We start from the raw sequence: 11,232 nt of genomic DNA, 5'->3' as shown, positions 1-11,232 counted from the left end.
CAGCCAGCCAATCACCACTTAGTCAGTCAGTCAGTCAATCATCACTTAGTCTGTCAGTCAGTCAGCTAGTCAGTCAGCCAATCATCACTTAGTCAGGCAGTCAGCCAGTCAGTCAGTCGGTCAATCAGTCAGCCAGCCAGTCAGCCAGCCAGTCAGCCAGCCAGTCAGTCAGTCAGTCAGTCGGTCAGTCAGCCAGTCAGTCAGTCAGTCAGCCAGCCAGTCAGTCAGCCAGCCAGTCAGTCAGTCAGTCAGCCAGTCAGTCAGTCAGCCAGCCAGTCAGTCAGTCAGTCAGCTAGTCAGTCAGCCAATAATCACTTAGTCAGGCAGTCAGCCGGTCGGCCGGCCGGTCGGTCGGTCGGTCGGCCGGTCGGTCGGTCGGTCAGTCGGTCAGTCAGTGCATATTGAAATCACTTTACAGCAAAACAATGAGATGAAAACAAACGGAAGACAGTAATAAAGTAATGAGACCTTCTTGAGCACGTCCACACTGATCTCTGGCATCCCACAAACCATCTGTTCCAGTTGTTTGGCTGTGAGGAGGGAGAGGAGAGGGACAGGGACGATCCAGGACATGCCCTCACGCACCACCGCCACCTGGGAGAGAGAAGAGAGAAGGGGGGGGGGATAGGGGAGGGAGAGAGAGAGGGATAGGGGGAGAGAGGGGGATTGGGGAGAGAGAGGGAGGAGAGAGAGGAATAGGGGAGGGAGAGAGAGAGGGATAGGGGGGAGAGAGGGGGATAGGGGGAGAGAGAGGGAGGGGGGCGAGAGAGAGGGGGGGATCGAGAGGGATGGGTGAGAGGGATAAGGGGAGAGAGAGGGATAGAGGGAGGGATAGGGAGAGAGAGAGGGGGAGAGAGAGAGGGATAGAGGAAGGAGAAAGACAGGGGAGAGAGAGGGGAGAGAGACGGGGGGAGGGGAGAGGGATGGGAGAGAGGGATAAGGGGAGATAGAGGGAGAGAGAGAGGGATAGGGAGGGGAGGGAGAGAGAGAGAGAGGGACAGGGGAAGGAGAAAGACAAGGGAGAGAGAGTGGGGAGAGAGAGAGGGGAGAGAGACGGGGGGAGGGGAGATATGAAACAAGTGGTTCCAGTTGAGAGTTAAACACATAACTAACAGAGACATGTACTGTACTCTAAACACCTTAGAGTCTAACAGAGACATGTACTGTACTCTAAACACCTTAGAGTCTAACAGAGACATGTACTGTACTCTAAACACCTTAGAGTCTAACAGAGACATGTACTGTACTCTAAACACCTTAGAGTCTAACAGAGACATGTACTGTACTCTAAACACCTTAGAGTCTAACAGAGACATGTACTGTACTCTAAACACATTAGAGTCTAACAGAGACATGTACTGTACTCTAAACACCTTAGAGTCTAACAGAGACATGTACTGTACTCTAAACACCTTAGAGTCTAACAGAGACATGTACTGTACTCTAAACACCTTAGAGTCTAACAGAGACATGTACTGTACTCTAAACACCTTAGAGTCTAACAGAGACATGTACTGTACTCTAAACACCTTAGAGTCTAACAGAGACATGTACTGTACTCTAAACACCTTAGAGTCTAACAGAGACATGTACTGTACTCTCAAACCCATTAGAGTCTAACAGAGACATGTACTGTACTCTAAACCCATTAGAGTCTAACAGAGACATGTACTGTACTCTCAAACCCATTAGAGTCTAACAGAGACATGTACTGTACTCTCAAACCCATTAGAGTCTAACAGAGACATGTACTGTACTCTAAACACCTTAGAGTCTAACAGAGACATGTACTGTACTCTAAACGCCTTAGAGTCTAACAGAGACATGCACTGTACTCTAAACACCTTAGAGTCTAACAGAGGCATGTACTGTACTCTAAACACCTTAGAGTCTAACAGAGACATGTACTGTACTCTAAACACCTTAGAGTCTAACAGAGACATGTACTGTACTCTAAACACCTTAGAGTCTAACAGAGACATGTACTGTACTCTCAAACCCATTAGAGTCTAACAGAGACATGTACTGTACTCTAAACACCTTAGAGTCTAACACTTATAAATACAGTCTAGTTATAGTTATATACTGAACCATGACGTTTCTACAATTATAAATATAGTTGTTCCCATGCCAACCAAGCTGGGTGTTAAGATTACTTATAAAAATTCCAGGCATGATTCTTCATCTTAAAACCAATTCAGAATTGAGTTTCTATGATAAAAGAGCGCAGTGCCTCTTGTCTTAATCAAAGAATTCAATATATACATCTCAAGTTTCAGAGTGGAGGAGAGGTCTGCTGAGTTTCTCTGAAACGAAAAGCCTCGGGGCCATAGCCTAAGTGTAGTGCAGAGAGCTCGATAATGTCTCGTAGAGAAGACACCACGAAGACGAAGGTCTGAAAGCAGCAGGTGGCCACGGTGTGTTAGTCACCGAAGAGGAAGGTCTGAAAGCAGCAGGTGGCCACGGTGTGTTAGTCACCGAAGAGGAAGGTCTGAAAGCAGCAGGTGGCCACGGTGTGTTAGTCACCGAAGAGGAAGGTCTGAAAGCAGCAGGTGGCCACGGTGTGTTAGTCACTGAAGAGGAAGGTCTAAAAGCAGCAGGTGGCCACGGTGTGTTAGTCACCGAAGAGGAAGGTCTGAAAGCAGCAGGTGGCCACGGTGTGTTAGTCACCGAAGAGGAAGGTCTGAAAGCAGCAGGTGGCCACGGTGTATTAGTCACCGAAGAGGAAGGTCTGAAAGCAGCAGGTGGCCACGGTGTGTTAGTCACCGAAGAGGAAGGTCTGAAAGCAGCAGGTGGCCCCGGTGTGTTAGTCACCGAAGAGGAAGGTCTGAAAGCAGCAGGTGGCCACGGTGTATTAGTCACCGAAGAGGAAGGTCTGAAAGCAGCAGGTGGCCACGGTGTGTTAGTCACCGAAGAGGAAGGTCTGAAAGCAGCAGGTGGCCACGGTGTGTTAGTCACCGAAGAGGAAGGTCTGAAAGCAGCAGGTGGCCACGGTGTGTTAGTCACCGAAGAGGAAGGTCTGAAAGCAGCAGGTGGCCACGGTGTGTTAGTCACCGAAGAGGAAGGTCTAAAAGCAGCAGGTGGCCACGGTGTGTTAGTCACCGAAGAGGATGGTCTGAAAGCAGCAGGTGGCCCCGGTGTGTTAGTCACCGAAGAGGAAGGTCTGAAAGCAGCAGGTGGCCACGGTGTGTTAGTCACCGAAAGAGGATGGTCTGAAAGCAGCAGGTGGCCACGGTGTGTTAGTCACCGAAGAGGAAGGTCTGAAAGCAGCAGGTGGCCACGGTGTGTTAGTCACCGAAGAGGAAGGTCTAAAAGCAGCAGGTGGCCACGGTGTGTTAGTCACCGAAGAGGAAGGTCTGAAAGCAGCAGGTGGCCACGGTGTGTTAGTCACCGAAGAGGATGGTCTGAAAGCAGCAGGTGGCCACGGTGTGTTAGTCACTGAAGAGGAAGGTCTGAAAGCAGCAGGTGGCCACGGTGTGTTAGTCACCGAAGAGGAAGGTCTAAAAGCAGCAGGTGGCCACGGTGTGTTAGTCACCGAAGAGGAAGGTCTGAAAGCAGCAGGTGGCCACGGTGTGTTAGTCACCGAAGAGGATGGTCTGAAAGCAGCAGGTGGCCACGGTGTGTTAGTCACCGAAGAGGAAGGTCTGAAAGCAGCAGGTGGCCACGGTGTGTTAGTCACCGAAGAGGAAGGTCTAAAAGCAGCAGGTGGCCACGGTGTGTTAGTCACCACCCGCTGGTGGTTAATGAACTACGGCAGACATGTAGAATCCACTGCAAATTAACAAAACATGAGGCGATAGGACGACCAACAGCCGCTGTCAGACGCTCTGGTGTGCTGCCTCTCGGAACCCCGTCTGTCTATCTGGTGCAGGCGGTACTCGATGGTGTTGTCTGTGTCGTACCCGTCTGTCTATCTGGTGCAGGCGGTACTCGATGGTGTTGCCTGTGTCGTACCCGTCTGTCTATCTGGTGCAGGCGGTACTCGATGGTGTTGTCTGTGTCGTACCCGTCTGTCTATCTGGTGCAGGCGGTACTCGATGGTGTTGTCTGTGTCGTACCCGTCTGTCTATCTGGTGCAGGCGGTACTCGATGGTGTTGTCTGTGTCGTACCCGTCTGTCTATCTGGTGCAGGCGGTACTCGATGGTGTTGTCTGTGTCGTACCCGTCTGTCTATCTGGTGCAGGCGGTACTCGATGGTGTTGTCTGTGTCATACCCGTCTGTCTATCTGGAGCAGGCAGTACTCCTGTGTGTGTGTGTGTGTGTGTGTGTGTGTGTGTGTGTGTGTGTGTGTGTGTGTGTGTGTGTGTGTGTGTGTGTCGTAGCTGCCTGTCTATCTTGTGCAGGCAGTACTCCTGTGTGTGTTGTGTGTGTGTGTGTGTGTGTGTGTGTGTGTGTGTGTGTGTGTGTGTGTGTGTGTGTGTGTGTGTGTGTGTGTGTGTGTCGTACCTGTCTGTCTATCTCGTGCAGGCGGTACTCCTGTGTGTGTGTGTGTGTGTGTGTCGTAGCTGTCTGTCTATCTCGTGCAGGCGGTACTCCTGTGTGTGTGTGTGTGTGTGTGTGTGTGTGTGTGTGTGTGTGTGTGTGTGTGTGTGTGTGTGTGTCGTAGCTGTCTGTCTATCTCGTGCAGGCGGTACTCGTGTGTGTGTGTGTGTGTGTGTGTGTGTGTGTGTGTGTGTGTGTGTGTGTGTGTGTGTGTGTGTACCTGTCTGTCTATCTCGTGCAGGCGGTACTCCTGTGTGTGTGTGTGTGTGTGTGTGTGTGTGTGTGTGTGTGTGTGTGTCGTAGCTGTCTGTCTATCTCGTGCAGGCGGTACTCCTGTGTGTGTGTGTGTGTGTGTGTGTGTGTGTGTGTGTGTGTGTGTGTGTGTGTGTGTGTGTGTGTGTGTGTGTGTGTGTGTGTGTGTGTGTCGTACCTGTCTGTCTATCTCGTGCAGGCGGTACTCGATGGCCCGGGCTACATACTCCTTCCTGTTGGAGAAGGTCAGAGGGATGCTGTTTCCCCCGGGGATAATAGGAACCATCTTACCGTCCGCACTCTGACCCACGAACGAATCCAGAGGAATCATCTAGAGGGAGGAACACAACAGTAAAACATCACTTCATCTGAATTCAAGTTGGGGGTCAATTCCATTTGTAGAGAGTTGATTCAGAATCCTGTCAGATCAGGAGATACAGTCCCTTTCTCTTTGTTCCCTGTCTCTCTCTCCTCCACCTCTCTCTCTCTCTCCTCCCGCTCCTTCCTCCATCTTTCCCTCTCTTGGCTAGGAGACTGTGGGCCTGAGAGGCCATTTCTCTCTCTCCTCCTGCTCCCTCTTTCCCTCTCTTGGCTAGGAGACTGTGGGCCTGAGGCCATTTCTCTCTCTCCCACCTCTCCTCCACCTCTCTTGGCTAGGAGACTCCCTCTCTATCTATCCTGGCTGTGGTCCTTCCTTCACAAGACAGGGAGGCCATGTCTCTCTCTCCCTCCCTCTTCCCCCCTCTCTCCCTTCCTCTCCCTCTCTGGACTCTCTATCTATCCTGGCTGTGGTCCTTCCTTTACAAGACAGGGTGGCCATGTCTCCCCCCCCCCCTCTCCCTCCCTCTGCCCCCCCTCTCTCCCTTCCTCTCCATCTCTGGACTCTCTATCTATCCTGGCTGTGGTCCTTCCTTTACAAGACAGGAGGCCATGTCTCTCTCTCCCTCCCTCTTCCCCCTCTCTCCCTCCTTCTCCCCCCTCTCTCCCTCCCTCTTCCCCCTCTCTCCCTTCCTCTCCATCTCTGGACTCTCTATCTATCCTGGCTGTGGTCCTTCCTTTACAAGACAGGAGGCCATGTCTCTCTCTCCTCCCTCTTCCCCCCCCTCTTCCCCCTTCTCCCCCCTCTCTCCCTCTTCCCCCTCTCCTCTCCATCTGGACTCTCTATCTATCCTGGCTGTGGTCCTTCCTTTACAAGACAGGGAGGCCATGTCTCTCTCTCTCTCCCTCCTCCCCCCCCTCTCTCCCTCCCTCTTCCCCCCCTCTCCCTTCCTCTCCCTCTCTGGACTCTCTATCTATCCTGGCTGTGGTCCTTCCTGGGATGCAGGCCAACTGGCCAATCCCCAGACAGGATGTGCTGCATCAACAGGACCCTTGCATTCCAGTATGTGTGTGTGTGTGTGTGTGTGTGTGTGTGTGTGTGTGTGTGTGTGTGTGTGTGTGTGTGTGTGTGTGTGTGTGTGTGTGTGTGTGTGTTTCTGTGTGTGTTTCTGTGTGAGAGAGAGAGGGAGCCCGGTCCAGTCCAGTAGAGGTGCAGTGGTTATGTGTGTGTGTGTCGGGGCCATGGTGTATTATCACCATACAATATTATCACCATACTGAGAGACCTCACCATACCATATTATCACCACACCATATTATCACCATACTGAGGGACCTCACCATTCCATATTATCACCATACCATGTTATCACCATACTGAGAGACCTCACCATACCATATTATCACCACACCATATTATCACCATACTGAGGGACCTCACCATTCCATATTATCACCATACCATATTATCACCATACTGAGAGACCTCACCATACCATATTATCACCATACCATATTATCACCATACCATATTATCACCACACCATATTATCACCATACCCTATTATCACCATACCCTATTATCACCATACCATATTATCACCACACCATATTATCACCACACCATATTATCACCATACCATATTATCACCATACCATATTATCACCATACCCTATTATCACCATACCATATTATCACCATACCATATTATCACCACACCATATTATCACCATACCATATTATCACCATATTGAGGGACCTCACCATACCATATTATCACCACACCATATCACCATACCATATTATATCACCATACCATATTATCACCATACCATATCATCACCATACAATATTATCACCATACTGAGAGACCTCACCATACCATATTATCACCATACCCTATTATCACCATACCACATTATCACCATACCATATTATCACCATACAATATTATCACCATACTGAGAGACCTCACCATACCATATTATCACCATACCATATTATCACCATACAATATTATCACCATACTGAGAGACCTCACCATACCATATTATCACCATACCATATTATCACCATACTGAGAGACCTCACCATACCATATTACCACCATACCATATTATCACCATACCATATTATCACCATACCATATTATCACCATACTGAGAGACCTCACCATACCATATTATCACCATACCATATTATCACCATACTGAGAGACCTCACCATACCATATTAACACCATACCATATTATCACCATACCATATTATCACCATACCATATTATCACCACACCATATTATCACCATACCATATTATCACCATACCATATTATCACCATACCATATTATCACCATACCATATTATCACCATGCCATATTATCACCACGCCATATTATCACCATACCATATTATCACCATACCATATTATCACCATACCATATTATCACCATGCCATATTATCACCATACCATATTATCACCATACCATATTATCACCATACCATATTATCACCACACCATATTATCACCATACCATATTATCACCATACCATATTATCACCATACCATATTATCACCACGCCATATTATCACCATACCATATTATCACCACACCATATTATCACCATACCATATTATCACCATACCATATCACCATACCATATTATCACCATACCATATTATCACCATACCATATTATCACCATACAATATTATCACCATACTGAGAGACCTCACCATACCATATTATCACCATACCATATTATCACCATACTGAGAGACCTCACCATACCATATTATCACCATACCATATTATCACCATACCATATTATCACCACACCATATTATCACCATACTGAGAGACCTCACCATACCATATTATCACCATACCATATTATCACCATACTGAGAGACCTCACCATACCATATTATCACCATACCATATTATCACCATACCATATTATCACCATACCATATTATCACCACACCATATTATCACCATACCATATTATCACCATACCATATTATCACCACGCCATATTATCACCATACCATATTATCACCACACCATATTATCACCATACCATATTATCACCATACCATATTATCACCATACCATATTATCACCATGCCATATTATCACCATACCATATTATCACCATACCATATTATCACCACGCCATATTATCACCATGCCATATTATCACCATACCATATTATCACCATACCATATTATCACCATACCATATTATCACCACACCATATTATCACCATACCATATTATCACCATACCATATTATCACCATGCCATATTATCACCATACTGAGAGACCTCACCATACCATATTATCACCATACCATATTATCACCATACTGAGAGACCCCACCATACCATATTATCACCATACCATATTATCACCATACCATATTATCACCACACCATATTATCACCATACCATATTATCACCATACCATATTATCACCATACCATATTATCACCACGCCATATTATCACCATACTGAGAGACCTCACCATACCATATTATCACCATACCATATTATCACCATACCATATTATCACCACACCATATTATCACCATACCATATTATCACCACACCATATTATCACCATACCATATTATCACCATACCATATTATCACCATACCATATTATCACCATACCATATTATCACCATACCATATTATCACCACGCCATATTATCACCATACCATATTATCACCATACCATATTATCACCATGCCATATTATCACCATACCATATTATCACCATACCATATTATCACCACACCATATTATCACCATACCATATTATCACCATACCATATTATCACCATACCATATTATCACCACGCCATATTATCACCATACCATATTATCACCATACTGAGGGACCTCATCATACCATATTATCACCATACAATATTATCACCATACTGAGAGACCTCACCATACCATATTATCACCATACCATATTATCACCATACCATATTATCACCATACTGAGAGACCTCACCATACCATATTATCACCATACCATATTATCACCATACTGAGAGACCTCACCATACCATATTAACACCATACCATATTATCACCATACCATATTATCACCACACCATATTATCACCATACCATATTATCACCATACCATATTATCACCACGCCATATTATCACCATACCATATTATCACCATGCCATATTATCACCATACCATATTATCACCATACCATATTATCACCATACCACATATTATCACCACACCATATTATCACCATTCCAAGTCGAACAGGGAACAGCTCCATTTCCTAGGCTAGTTTCCAAGTCAAACAGGAAACAGCTCCATTTCCTAGGCTAGTTTCCAAGTCAAACAGGAAACAGCTCCATTTCCTAGGCTAGTTTCCAAGTCAAAAAGGAAACAGCTCCATTTCCTAGGCTAGTTTCCAAGTCAAACAGGAAACAGCTCCATTTCCTAGGCTAGTTTCCAAGTCAAACAGGAAACAGCTCCATTTCCTAGGCTAGTTTCCAAGTCAAATCTCCCCATCCCATGTCAGTTCCAGTATTGAATCCAAACTGAATGGATGATAACCATCACTCCCCTCCAAACGTCTCTTTCTCTCTTTCCCTCTCCTCCTCATCCCCCTCATCCTCACCCCCCTCATCATCCTCATCCCGCACATCATCCTCATCCCCCTCATACTCCTACTCCTCATCCCCCTCCTCCTCACTCCCCCTCATCCTCACCCCCCTCATCATCCTCACCCCCCACATCATCCTCATCCCCCTCATACTCCTACTCCTCATCCCCCTCATACTCCTACTCCTCCTCCTCCTCATCCCCCTCCTCATCCCCCTCATACTTCTCATCCCCTCCTCCTCATCCCCCTCATACTCCTCATCCCCCTCCTCCTCCTCATCCCCCTCATACTTCTCATCCCCCTCATCATCCTCCTCATCCTCCTCCTCATCCCCCTCATCCTCATCCTCCTCCTCATCATCCTCCTCATCCCCCTCATCCTCATCCTCCTCCTCATCCCCCTCATCCCAATATCGTAGCTCGTGACCTTAAGCTGAGGAGAGAAAACAAAAAGACAGAATAAATAAATCACCTCATGGAAATGATCCTCAGTGATGCCGCTGTCTTCAATGTGAAGAATGCTGTTGAGTGTCTGAACGTAGAGCAGGTCCACCTCCTCTAGATCCTCCAGGACCAGAGGAATACAACACAGCTGCTTCCACACCATGGGGGCAAGGTGCAGGTCCAGGGGCTTCTTGGTCCGGATAGCCACCCCCATCAGGATGCCCAGGAACTTAAACTGGAGGAGCTGCTCATCCAGACAGGATGACGGGCTCAGCAGGAACCTGGGGGAGGCAGGGAGGTTTGGAGTTGACCTGAGTGTCCCAGAACACAGAGTCATATAGACTATAGCTCTGTAGTGTCCCATAACACAGAGTCATATAGACTATAGCTCTGTAGTGGCCCATAACAGAGTCATATAGACTATAGCTCTGTAGTGGCCCATAACACAGAGTCATATAGACTATAGCTCTGTAGTGGCCCATAACACAGAGTCATATAGACTATAGCTCTGTAGTGGCCCATAACACAGAGTCATATAGACTATAGCTCTGTAGTGGCCCATAACACAGAGTCATATAGACTATAGCTCTGTAGTGGCCCATAACACAGTGTCATATATACTATAGCTCTGTAGTGGCCCATAACACAGTGTCATATAGACTATAGCTCTGTAGTGGCCCATAACACAGAGTCATATAGACTACAGATATCAGTAATGTGGTACTGTCTCTATGGTGACTGGTAATGAGACAGCGTCTCTATGGTGACTGGTAATGAGACAGCGTCTCTATGGTAACTGGTAATTAGACAGCGTGTCAGTATTGTGGTACTGTCTCTATGGTGACTGGTAATGAGACAGCGTGTCAGTATTGTGGTACTGTCTCTATGGTGACTGGTAATTAGACAGCTTGTCGGTAATGTGGTGCTGTCTCTATGGTGACTGGTAATGAGACAGCGTGTCAGTAATGTGGCACTGTCTCTATGGTGACTGATAATGAGACAGCGTCTCTATGGTGACTGGTAATGAGACAGCGTGTCAGTATTGTGGTACTGTCTCTATGGTGACTGGTAATGAGACAG

At 46.9% G+C, this 11,232-nt stretch overlaps 1 protein-coding gene and 3 long non-coding RNA genes across 14 annotated transcripts in view; 1 reads left to right on the top strand and 3 right to left on the bottom strand.

Moving 5' to 3' along the window:
• The window catches only part of LOC127924825 (uncharacterized), a 1,877-nt gene extending 1,846 nt beyond the window's left edge, over positions 1 to 31 (bottom strand). For all 7 annotated transcript variants that reach the window (XR_008118923.1, XR_008118918.1, XR_008118920.1 and 4 more), the window contains exon 1: positions 1 to 31. This exon is cut by the window's left edge. This is a non-coding gene — a long non-coding RNA (uncharacterized LOC127924825).
• LOC127924822 (probable E3 ubiquitin-protein ligase HERC1) overlaps positions 1 to 11,232 on the bottom strand; it is a 39,530-nt gene that overhangs the window by 10,840 nt on the left and 17,458 nt on the right. Inside the window, exons 7-9 of the mRNA XM_052509443.1 lie at positions 10,181 to 10,433; positions 4,914 to 5,066; positions 469 to 594 (exon numbers count right to left, since the gene is read on the bottom strand). Coding sequence (XP_052365403.1) covers positions 469 to 594; positions 4,914 to 5,066; positions 10,181 to 10,433 — 532 coding nt within the window. The remainder of the gene's footprint in view (positions 1 to 468; positions 595 to 4,913; positions 5,067 to 10,180; positions 10,434 to 11,232) is intronic.
• On the bottom strand, positions 1,038 to 2,046 carry LOC127924827 (uncharacterized). Its single transcript, XR_008118930.1, has 3 exons — positions 1,884 to 2,046; positions 1,374 to 1,568; positions 1,038 to 1,295 (listed from the first exon to the last, which is right to left on the bottom strand). It is a non-coding gene; the product is annotated as an uncharacterized LOC127924827 (long non-coding RNA).
• Positions 2,050 to 4,423, top strand: LOC127924826 (uncharacterized). Of its 5 annotated transcripts, XR_008118928.1 has the most exons (5): positions 2,050 to 2,552; positions 2,601 to 2,696; positions 2,745 to 2,792; positions 3,322 to 3,417; positions 3,514 to 4,423. It is a non-coding gene; the product is annotated as an uncharacterized LOC127924826 (long non-coding RNA). The 5 variants fall into 5 exon arrangements; XR_008118929.1 differs by lacking the exon at positions 2,601 to 2,696; XR_008118926.1 differs by lacking the exon at positions 2,745 to 2,792.

This window comes from Oncorhynchus keta, unplaced genomic scaffold (assembly GCF_023373465.1).
Source record: "Oncorhynchus keta strain PuntledgeMale-10-30-2019 unplaced genomic scaffold, Oket_V2 Un_contig_4578_pilon_pilon, whole genome shotgun sequence".
In the NCBI taxonomy this organism is placed as follows: domain Eukaryota; kingdom Metazoa; phylum Chordata; class Actinopteri; order Salmoniformes; family Salmonidae; genus Oncorhynchus; species Oncorhynchus keta.
This window is presented reverse-complemented; position numbering and strand designations above follow the sequence as displayed.